General features: G+C 42.8%; 1 protein-coding gene across 3 annotated transcripts in view; it reads left to right on the forward strand.

Annotated features, from left to right (window-relative positions):
- The window catches only part of akap6 (A kinase (PRKA) anchor protein 6), a 136,914-nt gene that overhangs the window by 101,235 nt on the left and 13,512 nt on the right, over nt 1–22,167 (forward strand). For all 3 annotated transcript variants that reach the window (XM_058614780.1, XM_058614778.1, XM_058614779.1), the window contains 3 exons: nt 3,804–4,082; nt 16,717–16,800; nt 17,500–17,652. In XM_058614780.1, coding sequence (XP_058470763.1) covers nt 3,804–4,082; nt 16,717–16,800; nt 17,500–17,652 — 516 coding nt within the window. The remainder of the gene's footprint in view (nt 1–3,803; nt 4,083–16,716; nt 16,801–17,499; nt 17,653–22,167) is intronic.

A 22,167-nucleotide genomic window follows, 5' to 3' on the forward strand; every position in this document is an offset into this window, starting at 1 on the left:
TCTTAGTCAAACTAAACTTTAACCAGTTCCTCAGAAATGAGGTTCTGCCTCATTAGGACCAGGTTTTTGGTCTCCCATCTATTTTTCACCATCATTGCTAAGAAACCACTTGTTGCTGTCACTTTCCTACTTCATCTCGTTTATAAGAACGTATTATGGCGTGTTTCCTCTAGCGCCTCTCTCCCTCTCTCACTCCCTCTCTCTCCCTCGCTCTCTCTCACATTAACGGACAGATCAGTGCTGGCGTCGGCATCTGCTGCTCTGACACAAATTGGGAGTTAACGTGAATTGATGTCCTGAGCATCGACTCCGAACTGTGGCGTCCTTATGAACGCACACACACACACACACACACACACACACACACACACACACACACACACACACACACACACACACGTCACAAACGAAGAAGAAAATCTTTTTTTTTAAAAGTCTCTTTGATCTCTCGTGATGTGTGTGTGTGTGTGTGTGTGTGTGTGTGTGAGTGACAGGACAGACATCATGTAAATAAACCCTCATGTACACATAAATGTTAAACTGAGAGGAAAAACAAACACATGCTTGATCTCTAATCACGGAATAAAACGCTCCATATCTGACTGATAAAAGTGCAAAAACATGAAATAACCACGGATTAACAGGAAGCTCATGTGTTTGTATTCTTTTATCTTTTCGTTTAAAAACAAAGGAGTCACATGACTCATGAGCGGGCGACTGTGTCCACCTGCAGAGAGAGAGAGAACAATCCTGATAACTCCCTCTCTCTCCCTGTCTCTCTCCCTCTGTTTCACTTTGCTCTCCTCGTTGGTTCATCTCTATTATTTGCTAATTTTCTTTTTTTTCTTCTTCACTTGCTCCCACTGGATCTTTTTCATTTGTTTCCTCCGTTTTCCACGTTTTCTCATTTTATGCTCCTTCGCCGTCTCTGCACACACGCACACTGATTTCATCGCAAAATAAAACTCATTACTGCAAAGTAAACTCAGACAGTTCAGTGTAAGGAGCGGCTGAAACTGAATCAAGAGTCTTTATCTCAACTTTAACTTTAAAGAAATGCCAAAAACTCATTCCATAGTTGAGATTTATTTTTCCTTTACTGACTCTACTGTGTGTGTGTGTGTGTGTGTGTGCGCTCTTGATACCTGGAAACTGCAGTTTGTAATCCACTCACTCTCCCACACCAAAGCCCACAGAGAAAATCAGTGATTTTAGCTCACAGGGACACAGGAGCTGCTGGTCTACTGCTGCCTCGTGCCGATGTGACAAAATCAGACATTTCCACTGCTGCCTCCATCACTAAGTTCAAATGCCTTATTTTACATAATTCGGCATTTCAAATCCTACACTCAGACTTACTTCAGTGACACAAAGTGACCACACGAGGCAGCTCCTGTGTCCCTGTGAGCTCACTGATTTTCTCTATGAGGTTTGGTGTGTGAGTATTTAATATTATAAAAAGTGTCTGACTGTCACATAGAAGTTTAAAGACGGTTCATTAATCATTTTATTTAAAATGTCTGCGATGTAAACAACCACCTGTAGAGAAAGTCGTATTTTTGTTACCTTTGTTTATGAAAAATGTTTCAGTCTTTTTTTAAATTGCGTCTCTGATGACGCCTCATATGCATTCACATACACTTTATTTCTTTATCCTTCTCTCTGTGTCTCTGCCAAACACTCGTAATCGCCGTCGCTTCTTCTTCAGAGAACAAAGCTAACGGTACATTTCAGCGATCAGGGGTCCTATTATCGTCCATCTTCGTCGCCTAATGGGCTGGTTTTACCTGCCACAGTTCAGCTAAAATAGTGTTTCCACTCAGGAGGGAGAGTCGCTGCTGCTGCTGCTGCTGCTGCTGCTGCTGCTGCTGCTGCTGCTGCTGCTGCTGCTGCTCAGCCAACAACTCGCTGCCTTTTGTACAAACACATACATATGTAAATGAGCAGCAGGGACTCACGCAGGGCTCGTTCAGGGGCTCAGTGTTCACAGTGCCTCGTGTTAAAGTTGTAGAAAAAGCTGCGACGGGTTTGATCCTTGAAAGTGTTCAGGGACGCGAAGATGCGACGGCAGACTGAGGTGAAGTGGAGCTGCTGTGGTTTGTGAAATGGAAACAAACTTCCCTGTCGTGTAACTAAGTATCGATGTCAGTGGACAAAAACCCCCCAAAACAGATCAGTTTGAAAACACACGCTGATCAAAGTCACACAGATTTAAACTTGAACAGCAGCAAAACACAAAAGTCATCTGCTCGTGGTTTGACATGAAAACATCTTCACATAAATAAATAAATGTTTCATAAAAGGCGCTAATGCTATTATTGTGTTTCTGAAAGTATTTATGTTGTATTATCTTAATTAGCCTGTTGTTGCTAAAGCTGTTACCGTGCCTCTGAATTAGCTCCATGTTGCTAATTCGGCTGGTGTACCTCTGAATTAGCTGGCTCGACATTGCTAATGTTGTTATTGTTCCCCTGAATTAGCTCAATGTTGCTAACGCTGTTATCGCACCTCTGAATTAGCTTGATGTTGCTAATGCTATTGTTGTGTCTCTTTATTAGCCCGTCTTTGCTAATGCTGTTATTGTCTCTCTGAATTAGCTTGATGTTGCTAATGCTATTGTTGTGTCTCTTTATTAGCCCGTCTTTGCTAATGCTGTTATTGTCCCTCTGAATTAGCTTGATGTTGCTAATGCTATTGTTGTGTCTCTTTATTAGCCCGTCTTTGGTAATGCTGTTATTGTCCCTCTGAATTAGCAGGATGTTGCTAATGCTATTGTTGCCACCTGTTAGTGCTGTTTTAACGAGACGTGTGTTGATGAACAAAGCTCAGATTCTTCACCAGGTGCACACAAACACAGCAGCTGCTGCTAAACCACACACATACACACACAAGAAAGAGAAACTGAGCAATCACTGTTTCAAACAAGAGCCACTGACAACAAGACCCTGACTGCAAGTGTGCGTGTGTGTGTGCGTGCGTGCGTGTGTGTGTGAGATGAACTCTGCAGAGTAATTTTCTAACCCCTGTTGATCACACAGTCAGACACAGTGAGCAGCAGAGAGAAAGTATTCCCCACTCAGAATTAGATGAGTGTGTGTGTGTGTGTGTGTTTGTGTTTTCATCAATACAGAACAAACACACTTGTAATGTTGTTTGCTGAGACACACACACACACACACACACACACCCCTTCATTTTTACACTGTGACACTAGTATGAACAGCACTTTTTCCCTCACTCTCCCACACCAAAGCCCACAGAGAAAATCAGTGATTTTAACATCACACACACACACACACACACAGGAGTTGTTGATCCACTGCAGCTCCTGTGTCCCTGTGAGCTAAAATCACTGATTTTCTCTGTGGGCTTTGGTGTGGGAGAGTGAGTGGATTACAAAAGTCTGTCTCACAGTGAGATAGAGACATGTTTAAGTGACAAATGGGGTTTTCCTTTCCATTTATCTGGAAAAGTTCATTAAAATAATTGTAATATGTTGCTGTTTTACATGAGAATCAGAACATATGAATCTCACACACACACACACACACACACACAGTAATGATCATCCTCACTGTGACATCTTCAGCAGCAGCAGCACTTTAGCAACATCAACGTTCACTCTTTACCAATAAATACACGACATCCCTCTTATTGATCCTCACATTTCTGAGTGTAAATGATTAATGGCTGTGTTTGTATTGATTGATATGCTGCTTTGCATGATGGGATATCGACACAACAAGGATTCCTCACGCGACTTTTTTTGTTTTTTTTCTTCTCTCTTCTCTTTTCTCCTCCAGAAAATCCTCTCTGAGCATCCAGAACCCGCCTCCCTGCAGCAGAACTGCTCAACGAACGTGAACGCTCTGCTGGTCAGCGGCCGTGACGCCGCCGCCGCCGCCGCTGCCGCCGCAGAGAACCGGCGCTCGGCTCTCTCTCCGCTCACCAACTCTCTCCTGGAGCAGCTGGAGACGAGGATCAAGGAGCTGAAGGCGTGGCTGCGAGACACCGAGCTCCTCATCTTCAACTCCTGCCTCAGGAACGACAAGGACGCCAACGACCAGCTGCACAGCTTCAAGGTAGGAAGAGACGCCATTTTGTCTGCTGTCACGTCAGCTGCACGGGCTGCAGGAAGTTCAGAGTCTGACTTCCTGTTTTAGTGTTGCACTTCCTGTATTTGTTTCTCTCACATATCTGTGAACAGAGAGAGTTTTCTTTCTTGATATTGTCGTGCAAACACTCGTGAGCTATTCTGATCATCGTTTTCTTCATTATCAAATCAAGTGTCTCTGATTTTTCCTTCTTAAATGGGAATATTTCCTCGTTTCTTTGCTCCATAAAACAAAGAAATCATTTTTAAGACGTTTGACAACATCATCATCTCCAGGTTTGACAAACACACTGATCAATATTTTACATTTTAACATTTTATGAACCAAAGAACTCATCTATTAATGTAGAAAACACTGGACAGAAACTTATAAAGACAAATATCTGTTCATGAACAATGAGGAAAGTTTTTAGTTTGGAAAACAGAGTTTTCTTGTACTATTTCTCAGTAAATGTGAGTTATTTTGAAGCTTCAAAGACAGTTTTATTAAAGAAAATCTCCATGTTATTGATTATTTCCTGATAAGTGAAGGTTGCTTTCATGTTTCTACTCTAAAATGTATTAATTATTAATCAATTACTGATCATTTTTATGAACTGAAACCAACTTGTGTGATTTTTCAGCTTCTTAAAGTAAATATTTGATATATTTTCTTCAAAATAATCGTTATGAAGTGAGAGGACGTGACCTCTTATAACCATATTTTTTATCATATGTGCTCGACGTGGACGTTTGAATGGATGAATGAATGAATGAATTTAAATAAGTGTGCAGTGCCAACTTTGACATTGTTTGGATGAGAAATCAAGTTTACACTGGTTTTTGTTCCTCAGGTGTGAGACTCTTTTAAATCCAGTGTTAACCTGAGTAACAAACCTTGTCACAGTTAGTTTTCCTGTGTCAACCATAGACTGAGGCTAGTTAGTGACTGTATGTGACACAATGCTGTCAAAGGCTGTGTACGAGCAGATGACGAGCAGATGACGAGCAGATGACGAGCAGGTGGGAACTGTCGCGTCTGCTGTCACACCGACGCGTTCACCCGCCGCCGCTGCCGCCGCTGCCGGTGATTCACAGCAGCAGCCAAACTAAGACACGTAGGTTAAGTAGGTGTAAAATAATCTCAACAGCAGCAGAGGTCGTGTATTTATTCTAGAACGTCTGAACGTCTGTCATCTAAAGACACACAGTCATCTTCATGTACGGACTGTGTTGAACGGTCTTTAATGACATGAACCTGCTGATGTCTTCTGCTCACTGACTCTTCAAAGCATGTGTTTCTGTGTCTGTGCTCTTTGCTTTTGTGTCGTGTAGTTACACAAAAGACAAGAACTGTTCACTTAGGCTCAAGGTCTGTGTCCACTTCAGCACCATGGACAGCAAAAGACACAAAGGTGTGTTATCTCTGTCAGAGACACACACAGAGACACACACAGAGACACACACAGACACCTATTTAACCACTAAACACTTGACGTTTTATTGGACGCTGATATTTAAAGAATTCACAGTCACTAAACTTTCCTCTAACTCTTGTTCTGTAAGTGACAAAGATTTGGCCAATCAACAATTAACACTGTGTGTGTGTGTGTGTGTGTGTGTGTGTTGCTGCTAAGTATAGTCATACATCGTCTTAATGAGGCCTCATGAAAGCAGCGCTGCAGCGTGGATGTATGGAGGAAACAGCAGTTAGCCTTAAAAGCCACGGGACGCTATCAGGATATTAATCAGCGTCTTACATCACACAGTGAACAGCTAGCTGCGCTGATTAGCCTAGCCCCGCCGTGTGACTGACACACACACACACACACACACACAGTGTAGAAATACATACACGTTAAAGTGCATTCATTTATGTATTCATGCATTAACACTGATGAACACACACACACACACACTGATTTTAAGAAATATGTAAATGAGTCTTACACACACACACACACACACACACACATATTAATTAAGACATAGTTTAAAGTTTAACGATTGTTTTTAAGAACACTTTTCCAGACTGTAAGAGAATTTAACAACAATAATAGTCACAATTATTGATTATTAAGACACCACTTTTATTAACTTTGTTTATCTAATTGTCTTTAGTTCATTTCATCTTTAAATATAATATAATATAATATAAATGTGAACTCTTCTGTGACCATCGCTCGTGCTCCGACTTCTCGTTACACCGTTTGTGATGATGATGTTAAAGCAGGCCGCTGACTCCTGATTGGTCTTCCCGGGGGGGTGGGGGGGGGGCGGGGTTAACGAGGAAAAAAAACCCAGCAAAATGGGCACCAGGCGAGGTCAAGATGGCAGCGTCCCACATGTGAGATGTTTGGCTTTGTTTGTGTAGTTGAAGCTTCTGCAGTTATTAACTCGATAAGTCAATGAACACACACACACACACACACACACAGAGAGAGAGAGTGTCTCTAAATGATGAAAGTGTGTAGAAAGCAGAGTTTATCTGAAGAAAGTGAGTCGAGCCGCTCGTACTTTTGATCCTTGTCACTGCTCTCAGTGGGAAGCCATTGATTTCTGGCAGAAAGAGGCTGTGAGCTTCTGGAGAAATGAAGATTGGAAATATTGATAGCAGCTATTTGTATGGAGAGAGAGAGAGAGAGAGAGGGGGGGGGGAGAGGGAGGCTAAATGGAGAGAGAGGGGGGGGACTCCATTTTAAGAGAAGTCGACTCCATTTCAGCCATCATTTGTCTGTTTTTGGCGTTTGGACTCGTAAATGGCTTCGATTTCTGTGCTGCAGCTTATTACTGTAAGACTGGATGAGAAAGCAGCATGGGTCAACACAGGACACACACACACATTCAAAGGTTCATCATTTTACTTTTGAGGCAATTTTTGTTTCATCTAAATCCCAAAATCACGTCGTTCTAATCTGCAAACTTCATCATCATCATCGTCACTGTTACTTTGGTTCCTGGTTGAAACTCACCAGAAACTCACGAGTGATTTCAAAGTCGTTAAGAGTGACTTTAACCCTTAAAAAACATACTCATTTGTTCCTAGTGGCAGAAAATGTCACCTTCCCGAAAAGTCACACAGTTCATTTAACACAATAGCACAATACGCAACATTCAGCTTGGATAGACGTCGGAAACAAATAATCTCATTCACAATTTCATTTGATGCATTTAAAGAACAAATAAACACATTAATGTGGACTTACAAAAAGCATCTCCTGCAACCCAGCTGTGGGTCCCGACCCAGTGTTTGGGAACCACCGCAGGAGACGACAAATGCAAAAAAACACGTTAATAATAAAAGAAATAAAAGACAATAAGATATGCTATGACAACATATAAAAATCTACATCTTACATTTTATAATCTGTCTGCTCTGTCCTCTCTCACACCTCCTCCTCCTCCTCCTCCTCCACCTCCACCTGCCTGCTCTTAATTGAATTAGCGCTCTTTAAAGATACGACGTGGGCCAAACGTTCCTGCAGCAGGCCCCGGGCCTCTGATGACTCTCTATTGTAGTGGAGACGCTGTGGGGGCCACACACACAGAGTTTTAATGGAATGAGCCCGACACACACACACACACACACACACACACACTCTCTAACGTCTCTCTCTGGAAGGTTAAACTCTGTCTGTCTCTGGTTTTTCATGCGTCTTATTCTCTGAGCTAAATATCATCAACATCCTTTTAACAAATCAAAGACATGTTTGTTTGTTTTACCGTAACTTTAGACCTAAAAATATAACGTTATGTTACTTTGTAAACCACTCACTCTCCCACACCAAAGCCCACAGAGAAAATCACTGATTTTAACATCAATTAATAATTGGTAATATTGAATGTTTTTATCACATTAATGATTTCAATGACACACACACACAGAGTGTTCCTCATCAGGACCAGGTTTTGGTCTCCATGAGGACTACTGGTCCTAAAGCGGACAATCCTCGTTCCTTTTTGCTTTTTTATTTCCCTCCTTTTTTCTGACTGTCTCTCTCCCTCTCTCTCTCTCTCTCCCTCTCTCTCTTTCTCTCTCTCTCTCCCTCTCTCTCCTGCTGTTAAAGGTAGATGAGCTCGCCTCCCCCCCACTGTTTGTTACCCCTCCTCCCCCTCTACCTCCTCATCCCTTCATTCCTGCTCTTTGCCCTCCAGCCCTCGTCATCACTCTGTAACACATGACCCCTCCCCCTTCTGTCAGTCAGTCCCCTGACACACACACACACACACCTGCTCGTGACCCCGCCCACCTCTCTCCGCCGTTCTTTAATTGATTTGTGAGCTCAGAAAAAAATCACCTGTCGTTATAATTATTGACTTTTGTGGAGCAACAGACTGTGAATGTCTTTGAAGAATAATACAGACTTTCAAAATAAGAGCTCCTGACTAATAGGCAGAAAATGCACTCGGGAGAGCTGAGGACTCTCGCTGAGTGTGTGTGTGTGAGTGACATCACCGCCTGCCTCCCTGCCGTTTATGGCCCCACCCCCTCGTCATCTCTCAGACATCGATACCTGCTTCATGATGAGGATTGAAGATCCAGCAACACACCACGCGTGTGTGCGTGTGCGTTTTGAAGAGGTGTTTTCTCGTTAAGGGTCGCTCGTTAAGGCTCGCAGGCGAGTAAACAGGTGAGAGGTTTCCACGGCAACAGCATCAACACGGCAGATCAGGAGCTTTCATCTTCATCTGCTCGGGAGGAGAAGAAAACACTTGTCTCTTTCATCTGCTGAAGGAGGGAAAAAAGTGAGAACGAAGAATAAAATCTCAGAGAGAGAGGGAGAGGCGACGAGGAGAGGAGGAGAGGAGAGAGGAGAGGTCAGGGAAGCAAAGAGAAAACGTTTAAATGATCTGAAGAAGAAATAAGAACGTCCTGCCACATCCTGTTTCTCTTCTTCTGTCATGTGTTCTTCTCATTACCACGAAAATTCAAACACTACCAAGAAATAGAGCTCTACGCCGTTTACCTGTCATTACGGTAACGCAGAGAACCCAGAGAACGTTCTCTGAAGGTTCCCAGAACTTCTCCGTTACCACTATTGTGAACGTTATGTGGAAACCACAGGAGAATGGTTCAGTTTATGGTTTCTCCCTAACCCTGAGGGAACGTTAGGATCCTCCCTAACTGAGGGAACGTTAGGCTCCTCCCTAACTGAGGCAACGTTAGCCTCCTCCCTAACCCTGAGGGAACGTTAGGATCCTCCCTAACTGAGGGAACGTTAGGCTCCTCCCTAACTGAGGCACGGTTAGACTCCTCCCTAACCCTGAGGGAACGTTAGGATCCTCCCTAACTGAGGGAACGTTAGGCTCCTCCCTAACTGAGGGAACGTTAGGCTCCTCCCTAACCCTGAGGGTACGTTAGGATCCTCCCTAACTGAGGGAACGTTAGGCTCCTCCCTAACTCTGAGGGAACGTTAGGCTTTCGTTTTGAACGTTGCGTGTTAGTCGGGGGAGTTTAACTTTCATTTCTGCGGCGATGATTTCTGATTTTAAAAACTGAACCCGTCCTCGTGGAGACGTCGTGGAGACGTCGCAGAGACGTCGCGGAGACAGAGGACAGGAGCGGTGTCGTCTGCAGTAACACGTAGAGATAAAAGAAGGGACAGAGACGAGGTGATAAATGAAGAGCGGAGTGAGAGAGTGATGAGGGTGGGGAAAAAGCTGAGGAGCCGGTGAGAGGGAGAGAACGGCGTGTGAGGTGAGGAGGAGGAGGAGTGGATGAAGATGACGGATGATAGAAAGGGTTGAAAAGACGAATGTGCAGAGAGACGCCGACGGACGGAGGGAGATGGAGTTTTATTGATGGCAGCGTTTTAAGCGTCCGCGGCGTCTTTGCTGCGCTGCATTAGCCGCAACAGTAAATGCATTCACTCACAATAACTTCATACATCCTCGATATTTGTTTACTGCTGCTGAATATTTCAACAGCAGAGAGCTTAAGAGCAGGAGGACTTCAGCTAATGTCAGCAGGAACCCACTGTGACGAGGAACGCTTGTCTTTTAATTGAGTTTTCATTTTAAGTCTTTGAATCCCTTTTTTTTATATAATTTACTCAATTATTTGTTTTGTTCAAAAAACAAAAACTCAGCCAATAAAATCTACAATATCTTTAAGAACATGTTCTCGTCTAAGTCTAAGTTCAAATGTCTGATTTTGTCACTTCAGCATTTAAAATCCTTCTCCTGGGTTGACCTCAGTGACACAAAGTGACCACACGAGGCAGCAGTAGACCAGCAGCTCCTGTGTCCCTGCAGCTAAAATCACTGATTTTCTCTATGGGCTTTGGTGTGTGAGAGTGAGTGGTTTATAAAAGTCTGTCTCACAGTGAGATAAAGACGTGTACAATGTTCTGTAGATAATTCAGACTTAAACTGATGTAGATTTTGTTACAGTGAGAGTGTGTGTGTCTGTTGTAGGTAGGTTCTCTGGGTAGGGGGCGCTCACAGCACACTTAACAATTATCAACATACAATGACAGAAGTTTGACGAGCATCATCTTTTATAGAAGACATGACACCTGTTTTTTTCCTGTTCATGTTTTCTGTTCAAAACAACATTTGAACAGCTTTTGTTTTAGTTTGAAACCCTTGGACGTCACACACACACACACACACACACATCTCGTCCCTCTGTCCCTCGAGGCCTCCACTTGTCCTCTGTCTCTTTGTCCTTTAGGCGTCTAATTGGGCGCCTGTTTATAAAAGGAAAGGTGTGAAGTAGAGGGAATTCCCATAATGCTCTTTTACTGGGAGAGTGGACAATGGCTGCTAATTGGTTCCTATTAGCGGAGAGAGGTGAGAGAGAGGGGGACACTTAAGACATTTAAAGAGAAGAGGGGCATTATGGGTAGACAGTGTGAGCAGTGTGGAATGTTGAAATGACTAAACAACATGTGAGTGTTTTGTATTTGTTGTGTTACCGTGGGAATGAGTGAAACAAGCTCTGACTCACATCAACAACAAACAACTGCAATGATGTGTGGGATTGACTCATGTGTTTACTGAGGTTTTTTTTAGGGCAGCAGTCTGTTTGTAGCCTGGTTCAGCATGACGTAAACCACTCACTCTCCCACACCAAAGCCCATAGAGAAAACCAGTGATTTTAGCTCGCGGGGACACAGGAGCTGCTGGTCCTCTGCTGCCTCGTGTGGTCACTTTGTGTCACTGAGGTCAATCTAAAGAAGGATTTCAAATGCTGAATTGACAAAATAAGACATTTGAACTTAGTGATGGAGGCAGCAGTGAGTGTGTGTGTGTGTGTGTGTGTGTGTGTGATGTTAAAATCACTGATTTTCTCTGTGGTCTTTGGTGTGGGAGAGTGAGTGGTTTACAAACTTCAGTTTCCTGTTGGAAAAGTCTGAAAAACAGTGAGATAAAGACGTTGTTCGTAGATTTCTTTTGGTCCTTGAAACTGAAGTCTGTAGATCTCTGAGGAAAAACCCCAACATTAGAGGAAATCCTTATAGGATTTTGTGAGAAGTAAAATCTCTTCAGGTTCATGATTTAACTGTTGCCGCTTCTAAGCAGCTTCATTCATTCATTCATCCTGGTTAAAAGAAAAGGTTTAAATAGCATCATCTAAGCACAGGTGTGGTCCTGCATCATCCTCTCACTTCACTCTGCTTCTCCCTTTTCCTCGTACTTTACTTGTTCCCCAAAAAAGTTTCACTCTCTAACAAGACTCTTAGGACGAGGAGGAGGAGGAGGAGGAGGAGGAGGAGGTGGTTGTGGGTTTAGCCTTGTTTCATCGGACCTGGAGTCTGAGTGAAGGACCCTGGACGTGTCTCCAGATCCCAGACTGGGAATCCCAGGCCTTGACTTTAGAGGACAAGGTTGTAGAAAAGTGAAGAAAAGGAACTCACTGTAGAAGAGACTTCTGTCAACAAACCTCTGCGGCAGGAAGTGCTCCACAACTGTGGACCAAGAGAGAGAAGATGGAGGGAGGGAGGGAGGGAGGAAGGTGAGAGAGGAGTTATTGTAGCTGTAGGCACAGGCGTTTGTGTGTGTGTGTGTGTGTGTAAACTGTCAACAGGAATTCATTAGGCTCGTTGTGTGATAACGAGTGCTTGTGGTTTTAATTGACTTAATCAACAAATAGAATTAATCAGAGATTTCTAATTAATGGTAATTGATTGAAATATCCACCGGGTCACCGTGAACATTCACGTCCTCTCGTTTCCTCCTTCCTCTCATTTGTCTTTCAGGTCTCGCTCTTCATTTCATTTTCCTCGGCAAAGTCGTCGTGATGAACACGTGCACTACGTCTGGTTCATGTACGTTTAACTTAAACTTTAGCCCCTCCCACTTTCAATTTCCTACGCCCATTCACTGAAACACTTTCAGACGTTCATTTTCACAAGGTCACTAAAAGACGTGAGTTAAAAACATCATTTATTTACAACAATAATAATAATAATAATAATTTAATCCAGTTTGTTTTTGTAAAGGTCAAATAAAAGACAAATAAAACTCAGTTAAACCTCATTAACCCCTCTGTTCTTACGTCTGATTACTTTTTAAAATTGATCGTAAACTTTACACGGTTATTTAAAGCTTAATTAAAGAAGCAGAAAATTAAAAGTGTTTTAATTTCTTAAGTTTTAATGAGCGTTCTCCGTCCTCGTGCACGTCTGTGTGAACAAACTGTGACGTGAAAGTCACTTGTTCTGTGTTTATCTGTCACTTCTTTTGACGTATGAATGTCATTTTGTTATGATCACATGATTATGTTCCTCTCTTCTGATTGGCTCTCCCTCCAGGTAGATCCGCCTCACCTCTGATTGGTTCTCTCCATCCTCACATTTTCCAAGTGTTTTTATCTGTTGACGAAAGTGTCGGTTGTTTTTTTGTCACGTCAACTTTAGTTTAATTTAATTAACGTCTGGATAATGAAGTGACATTGACTAATATTTATTAGTCATCATTTTATTATTATTAGTCAAACACTCAGCCCCGCCCCCTTTAGATGCTCATTTGCCTCCAGGTCATTTGAGTTTGAAAATAAAACTGTAGCTGAAGACAAACCACCTCGTCTCTCCTCCGTCATTTCCTTCCATCCTTCCATCCTTCCCCCTCTCTCCCTCTCTCCCTCTCTCCCTCTTCACAGCAGGTCTCTGTAATTAGATTGTGGAGATGAGGAGGTGGAGGAGAGTTAAGAGGATTTTGTTTTTAAGGAGAAGGAGACTTAAGGAAAGAGAGAGAGAGATAGAGGTGAAGAGGGAATTAGAGGAAGGGAAGAGCAGATCCTCTTGTTTTTCTTTGTTTATCCTGATTCAGTCACACTCACTGGAAGAGGCTTGAGTGACAGGAAAACCTGGAGAGTAAATGAAGAGATAAAGTCACTGCTTCTTCACATTTGTCCTTCCTGTCGCTCGACCTTGAACACACACACACACACACACACACACACACACACACACATGGTCAGCTTGTTTTTGTTGGTCTCCAGTGATAGAGAAGAAGAAGAAGAAGAAGAAGAAGGAGAAGAAGGAGAGAATGAGGTGCTGAGTGTATAAAGAACCTGTGAGTGCTCCTTGAGTTATTATAATCTGAAGTAAAAGATGGAGGATTGAGCCATGATGGCTTTCATCTGGAAGGTTGGGGTTGGAAGGGTTCAATTCCTGGCTCTGCTCGTCTACATGTGTCCTTGAGCAGAGACACTGAAGCCCATGTTGCAGCGTGTGAATAAGTGAGTGAAAGACGTGTGAATGGGTGAAAACTGGAGTGTGAAGCTTGTGTCTTTATTCTCCTGTGTGGGACTTGGTTCTTGCTCATGGGCGCCTCAGCGCTTCAAACCATGACTGCCTGTCCATGTGTCCTCTGGCTGCAGATCCAAACACTGACATGTTCTGAGTAAGTTCTACATGGATCAGAGCTTTCAGATTCTGCTGACTCAGCGTCGTCACAGGTCAATTTTTTCTCTCCTTCTCGTCTTTTTCATTTCCTGTCTGTGGTTTTCTCGTGGTCTTTGTCCGTTTCTTTCTTTCTTTCACTTCTTTCTCTTTAATCCTGTCTCTGTCTGCTCCTCTGTTCCTCCGCTCTGACCTTACAGTAGCTCACTTTACTTTGTCTCTGCAGCCGCTCCAACACTTTCCATGTGTTTGGGAAGAAAAGCTTTTCTGCAAATATTTGTCCGACTGTGTCTGTAGAGCCTTCTGAGTCAATACCAGCCCAGCCAGGCTCAACCAGCCGCAGACAGACACACACACACACACACACACACACACACACACACACTCACACTCACACACACGCACACACGCGCACAGAGGGATCAGTGCATAAAAACCAGCGGTGCAGAAACAATAGAGACTTAGGATTCTCCGTTTCTCCTCTCTGACTAAAAATAAACTCTGGGAGGAAAAAGTGAAGCTGCTCAAACCTCAGTCTGTTCATTTAGTGATTTATGGTTATACACATTTACAAACACCAAACACATCCAACACTAAAGTTCAGGGTAACTCAGAGATAAGAGGGACTGCATTAGTGATGAAAAGGGATCACATGTGGAAATGATACACTTTATTTGAAGTAAAAAGTTGGGAAAATCCGACATTAAGACAGAATATACATATATATATACTGTATATATATTTATATATAATATGTATGTATGTATGTATGTACATATTTTTTGTTTTTATGAGCTTCAAACATACATCTTTGCCTTCTTCATAAGTAAACCAAACCATCGCAGTGTATTGACAACATTTACCATCATGAACCAAATCACAACATAAACCCTGATACATTGTTTATTCAATTAATTAAAACTTCTTACTACTTATTAAAACTTCTACTTAAAAATCTGAACTCAAATGTTGGCAAAGTTCTGCCAAATTCATTTTGGAGACCCAAAGAAAGTCTCCAGTGACCCATCCGTGGGCCTCGACCCAGTGTTTGGGAGTCCTTTTTGACACATTTGCACGGCGGAGTGTTTGGACCTGTGTGCGACGAGGAAATCAGAGTCAGACTTTGAGGTTCAGTGAAGTTAAACTCGTGTGTGTGTGTGTGTGTGTGTGTGTGTGTGCTGCACTTGTTTGTCGCACACAGACAGAATCACTCAGTCGTTTTGTTGTTGTTTAGAGTCTGAACTCTCAGTGTAATACACACCTCCTCCTCCTCCTGTGTGGAATAAATTCATCTGCACACACAGACGCACACACAGACACACACACACACACACAGACACACACACACGCACAGACGCACACACGCACAGACACACACACACAGAGTGGGGCTTGTCCTCTTGATCCTGTCTGCTGTATTCTGCATCTCCATCTCCTGTTTAGACAACAAGACGCGCCACAAATATGCTAAACTGAAGAGAGCGAGCGAGACGAGATGAAAGACAGAGGGAGACGAGTGTGTGTGTGTGTGTGTGTGTGAGAGAGAAGTTAGAGAGAGAGACAGACAAAGTCCCATTCCATTGTAATAGTGTTAAATATTTATTGGAAAAATGTAAAGAAAATGTAAAGGAAGTGCTTTTCGGCGAGCTCGCAGGATTAACATAAATAGTTTGGGGCTTGGACGTGTTTGGACGCCACCACAGAGGAGAGAGGACGCTGTCCTCTGTCACACACACACACACACCCAGAGGGAGAGAGACACAAGCAGAGACAGACAGACAGACAGAGAGACACAGAGAGACAGAGACACAGGGAGAGAGTCACAGACAGACAGACACAGAGAGACACAGAGGAAAATACATGCAGTTGTTGACACACACACACAGACACAGACACAGACACAGACACACATGCATATGTAAACATTCCAACACACACACACACACAGACAGAGGCTGACCTTTGCGTGTGCGGCTCATCAGCATATAGAGGTTTCTAATGGGCTGTGCCAGTCGTGCTGTGTGTCTGTGTTTTGCATGTGTTAGACAGGAGCAGAATCAGCTGTTGTCACTGATGTTGCTGCTGATGAACGGACGATCTGTGAGCTCAGACTCACTTCATGCTAATGAGACGCTCCACACCGCCACAACTTCACTCAAGTCAACTGAGAGCGCCGGAATAAATGAATAAGAACAAACTTGGGCAGTGTTTTTAGGATAAAAGATGAGGGAGAGATTAACAGTCAAGTGTGTTGGTCATGTGACGCTTCACCGCTTCCTGTCAAAACATCTGTGTTCAACACAAACACGCTCCCACTGGTGTCTGAAAGTAGGAGGTACTGACTGATGAGGTGCTGTGAGCGCCCCCTGCTGCTGAGAACCAGCCTGACACTCACTCTCCCACACACACACACACACACACACACACACACACACACCAAAGCCCATAGAGAAAATCAGTGATTTTAAAGAAAGTTCAAATGTCTGATTTTGACAATTCGGCTTTAGAAATTCTTCCTTCTGATTAAAATCAGTGACACAAAGTGACCACACGAGGCAGCAGTAGACCAGCAGCTGCTGTGTCCCCGCCAGCTAAAATCATTCATTTTCTCTATGGGCTTTGGTGTGGCAGAGTGAGTGGTTTACAGACAGTGATGCAGTCTTTTGTTAATATCACTCCTCGTCCAACAACATGTCGATGTCACCTCAGTGTTGTTATTTCAGTGATGACTTTAGGACACTTTTGTTCACGCTGTTGTTGTGTTTCTTTCAGTCTCTGTGTGCAGAGGTGCGAGCTCGACGTCGAGGAGTTTCCTCCGTCCTGAAGCTCTGCCAGAAGCTGCTGCAGCAAAGCCAGGTGGGTAAAAAAAACAACCTCACTGGACTGAGACACTAAAGCTGGGGTAGGCAACACATGATCAGTAATAACCTTTGATCAGAAATAATCGCTCTGTTTTTCTGATTTTGACCAATCAATAGGAGTGAGGGCGCCTCCTACTGGCTGTTTTACTAAGCAGCCCCACATACACACACTCCTTCAGTCGCTAACAGTGGTCATTCCATGATTGGTACCAGCTGCCTACACTGCAAAGACTTTAAACTAGAAATTAAAAAGTGTGGGACCTAGAATTGAACCTTGTGGAACACCGTAATCCAATTTGCAGTTTTTTACTTGAACATCTATCAATAATTAAACACTTTCACATCTTAAAATTAATCAAAAATAAACTGACATGATTTTTACAATCTGTAAATTCATATTTTTTAAGTGGGTGGAGCCTTTCAGAGATGAAGGGATTCATTTGTGTGGTGTTTTAAATGTGTTTGTCTGGTGGGAGGAGTTTAGGACGGAGGACATTCGTATTTCACCAAGAGGAGACGAGATTAAAAACAATCAATGCTCTCTCTCTCTCGCTCTCTCGCTCTCTCTCTCTCTCTCCCTCTCTCCCTTCATTGATCTCGCCTACCGCAGCTTTAATTATATGATTAATACAACCATTTGCATTTTAATTCTGATCAAACTTCCCCCCCCCCCATCCCCACGATCCGGGAACAGTCGGGCCCCATGGCGGAGGTGGGCCCTGAGGCGGAGCAGCACCGGGAGGCCCTGCAGCTGCTGTCAATCAACCTGGAGCGGAGGTGGGAGGCGATCGTGATGCAGGCGCTGCAGTGGCAGAACCGACTGAAGAGGGAGCTGGGAGAGCAGCAGGTTAGAGCCGCCTGACACTTCCTGTGCACGGCCGTCACTCAGCCGCGCACCGCGGGGCCGTCAGCTGACACGCGCCGCCGTCACACTCGCCGAGCGTGTCGCCGTCTTTGATTTGATGCTAAGATCCGGCGTGAAAGACAGATGGCGCCGTAATTGAAGCCGCTCTGTTTTGGTTTTTTTATGAGACGAGGCTGAAAATAAACATCAACACAAAGTCAGTCAGGTTTGATCAGGAGGAGATTAGATTACTCAACACACACGCACACGCACACGCACACACACAGGTTTCCATGAGAGGACATCACATTGACTGACATTCACTTCCGGAAGATTTACTCTAATCTTAACCATCATTAGTTCTGGCCTAATCCTAATCCTAATCCTAAACTCAGCCTAATTTTCAAACATTATTGGGACTTGGTTTTTGCCCCCATACTGTGACTGTGTACAAGTTACTGTGACTATATAAGTATAGAAGTAATACACAGTAAAGCACACATACATGAATGTTGCACTTCAGTAACAATGTAACAAAGTACAACACTGAGAAATGTGTCACGTTCAACGTCTGAGACACACGCACGCACACACACACACACACACACACACACACACACACACAGAGGTTGATGTAACGTGAAAGCAGAGCTGCAGCTCCGTGGATTCTTAATAGTGATGAATATGGTTCTGTGTACACACACACACACACACACATGTATGAGCATAAAACACTGTTATAGACAAACACTCACACACACACACACTCACTCACAGAGGACGGCGACGCTGACGTTCACACACTCTTCTTCTTCTTCGTCTTCTTCTTCTTCAGAAACTACATTAACTGATGGAACGTGACGTGTTAAGAGCCTGAGGGTGAGAGGGTGAGGGGGTGTGAGAGGGTGAGGGGAAGAGGATAAACACACAGAGAGGAAACTTAGTTTCCTTCAGAGTGGAGTGAAGCAGAAAGTGATGATGTCATCATCATCATCATCATCATCACATGGCTGTAAACGAGCGTCTCAGCACATTTTTATCACAGCAAACAACAATTAAAAACACACACATTTATCTCTTCTTTTTTTAATGAAGTTATATTTATTTTTTATTTATCTAAACCGTCAGTTATTGAAATCTTTATTACTGTTAATATTTGACCTTTTGAGTCCATTTCTCTTTCTTTTGTAACTGTTTAATGATAACAAATAATACAACACACACATTTATGTATGAAGTACAGAAACAAAGTGTTTCTGATTATAATAATATATGTGTCATTGTCCATAGACAGAATGAAACTCAGAGTTTTAATCAGATTACAAACGTAATAAAATAATAATAATAATAATAATAATCGAGGGAATCATCACAAATACAAATGTATAATAGGCATTTTTGAAGAGTCGCCATGACAACGTCACCTTTATCACAAAAACATGACGCTTTAAAGGACTAATGCAACAAAAATCATCACATGAACAAAGAAGAAAGATTTAAAGGCTCATCCGTGAATTTAATACACTGATAATAGAAATCTGCTCTCTCTCTCTCTCTCTCTCTCTCTCTCTCTCTCTCTCTCTCTCTCTCTCTCTGCCTGGGCTGTTCATTCACACACACACACACATATATATATATATTGTAGAGGAGGAGAAGACAAATAACAGAGGCCAGACTCTCTGACCTCGCTGCCTGGCTGGAGAGTAATTTCACTTCTGCTGGAGATGAGAGAGGAATAAAGGGAGAGAGAGAGAGAGAGAGAGAGAGAGGGGCATAGATCTGGGTGGTTTAGTTTATAGAAAAACACTTCTGCTGAGTGATAAAACGATTGTCCTCTCTCACACACACACACACACACACACACACATGCTCTCTGTGTGCCTGTTGTTTGTTATCATTTGTTTCTGCAGGTATGAAAACAACATGAGCGTGTTATACTGTGTGTGTGTGTGTGTGTGTGTGTGTGTGACTCACTGTAATCAGATTACTGCAGATAGATTTTCAGTGACAGCAGCCGCTCAGACCATGACTCAGCACTTTCCTGCACTTTCTGCTGTGTCACGGTTAAATTCAGAATGACTGTTTATTTTAATAATCTTTAATAACTATATATTTCTACTTTTCTGAAGCAAACGACCGATCAATTCATGGAGAAAATAGTCTGTTGACAAATGTCTGCTAATGAAACGACGAGGACTGAAAATCAACGTTATGTTATTGATTATTTCCTTATTTTGAGACTAGAACTGCCACAAATAATCCATTATTTATAAATGACTACATTTTAAAACGATTAGAAGCATTTTCTGTGCTTTTTCAGCTTTTTAAATGTGAATAATTCCTGTTTTCTTTTGCTCCATCATTTTGTGTTTGTGGACAAAAACAAGACATTTGAGAACATCATCATATCCAGGTTTGATCAGTGTAACGATTCATCAATGAACCTGAGAAAATAACAGCGAGTTGATCTGACGTCTAGCGTTACCTCCTGACAGCAGCAGCATATATACACATATATATGTATATTTACATATTATATGTTTATCATGTGCCAAACAACATTATAAGTAATTAATAAGTATTTATAACTTGTACAAATACATTGCAGTTCATAAAAATAATACTAATAATCAAAAAAGGCCGCAGTATCGCGATACTACCCGGAACCGTGATACTTTGTCTGGTATAGTATCGTGGTTACGCATTTTGGTATCGTGACAACTCTACATAGGATTATAATGACTTAAATATAAATATTGATAACAGCTGTTTGTCCAGAAGCTTATTGATTCTTTGGTACAAACGTGGCTGTGATTCAGCAGCAGCAGCAGCAGCAGCAGCAGCAGCATTAACAGCAGCAGCAGCAGCAGCAGCTCTTAATATCCAGCCTGACGTGTGAGCTGAATGTACCGCTGTAGTTTATAGAAGCCGCGTTCTCCTCCACTTTCCTCTGGATCGTCGGGGAATATTTCAGAGCAGCGCACACACACACACACACACACACACACACACACACACTCACACTCACACAGGTTTCCTTTCAGCGTTTGTAATTACATTCAAAGCTTTTCTGTCTGCTGCTCCACTCTGCATGGAGACGTGATTTATCTGCCAGCTCGTGTTGGTTTGTGACGCCGGGTTCCCTGAGCGCACTGACGACAGATACAGGTACAGAAGAGGCAGCAGCAGCAGCAGCATTAACAGCAGCAGCAGCAGCAGAGACTGTAGCAGCAGCAGCAGCAGCAGCAGTAACAGAAACAGCAGCTCAGCCACATGAATAATCACCCAGATGCTGTGAGATAGCTGTGCTCTCCTTGGGCCTTCAGATGCTATGCTAACAAATGGGAGCAGTCAAACCAGAGCTAATAGGAAAAAAAAAAGTTTCTGTTTCAGCCCAAACACACACACACACACACACACACACACACAGTTTGTGAGGAGAACTGTCTCTAAACTCTCTTGACTCAGTTTATTTGAACTCTTCCATAGAAACAAGTTCGTTTTTTTTTTTAAAAACACAGTGGAGTTGTGTGAACATACTGGCCTTTAAAGGGTTAACATTTCCAAAAATATTATCACTATTTAATATGTGTATTTTAGGCTAAAGAAGTTTTAAAAGATTGACTTATTTAAGGTGGAAAACAATATGAATATATAACATTTTTACAGCGCTTTTTGGGAAGGTGACATTTTCTGCCACTAGGAACAAATTAGTACATTTTTTTTATTTTGAACACTGATTTTAATGCATTGCTTATTTGAACTCTTCTGTGACCGTCCTGACGTCGTCACAAACAGGAACAGTCATGTGTTCTTCTCATCACCATAACTCCTAGACCGTTTGTGATATCTAGAAAATTCAACATTTCACCAGTCCATCGTCCAACCTTCAGTTTCAAGGACAAAAAGAAGTAAACTAAAAAAATCTGGGTCTGTTTAAGTCTATGATATCTTTAAGACCATGGGCTTTGGTGTGGGAGAGTGAGTGGTTTACAAACTTCAGTTTCCTGTTGGAAAAGTCTGTCTCACAGTGAGATAAAGACGTGAACATGGTCTTTTTTCTTGTTCTCAGCAGCAGGGGGCGGGGCTACGTTGTCACATCCTGACAAGAAATTGGAACTTTACACGAGGAAAGTGTGTGAAACTGACACAACTGCAGCTGTTTAAGGAACATGGTTGTGTTTGTATTTCAAACGATCCATATTTGCAGCATCAGCGTCAGGAACATGTGGACCAACAGGAAAATCTCCTGTAGGAATGTGAGCGGGGAAATGACGGCGGCTGTTTGACGAACACCTCGTCGTCTGAAAGTGCTGAAGCCGTCTCACGCTGACGCTCTCTCTCTCTCTCTCTCTCTCTCTCTCTCTCTCTCTCTCTCTGCTTTGTTTGCATAAAAACAGCCAGCGTTCACCCACAAACTGTTCCAAAATTACACAAACAAGACAAATTACACGCATAAATGATACACTGGGTTTTTCACAGGTCATCAAATCGCTGCATTTTGATTGGATTAAGCTG

The sequence above is a fragment of the Solea solea genome, chromosome 18 (genome assembly GCF_958295425.1).
Source record: "Solea solea chromosome 18, fSolSol10.1, whole genome shotgun sequence".
Taxonomy (NCBI): domain Eukaryota; kingdom Metazoa; phylum Chordata; class Actinopteri; order Pleuronectiformes; family Soleidae; genus Solea; species Solea solea.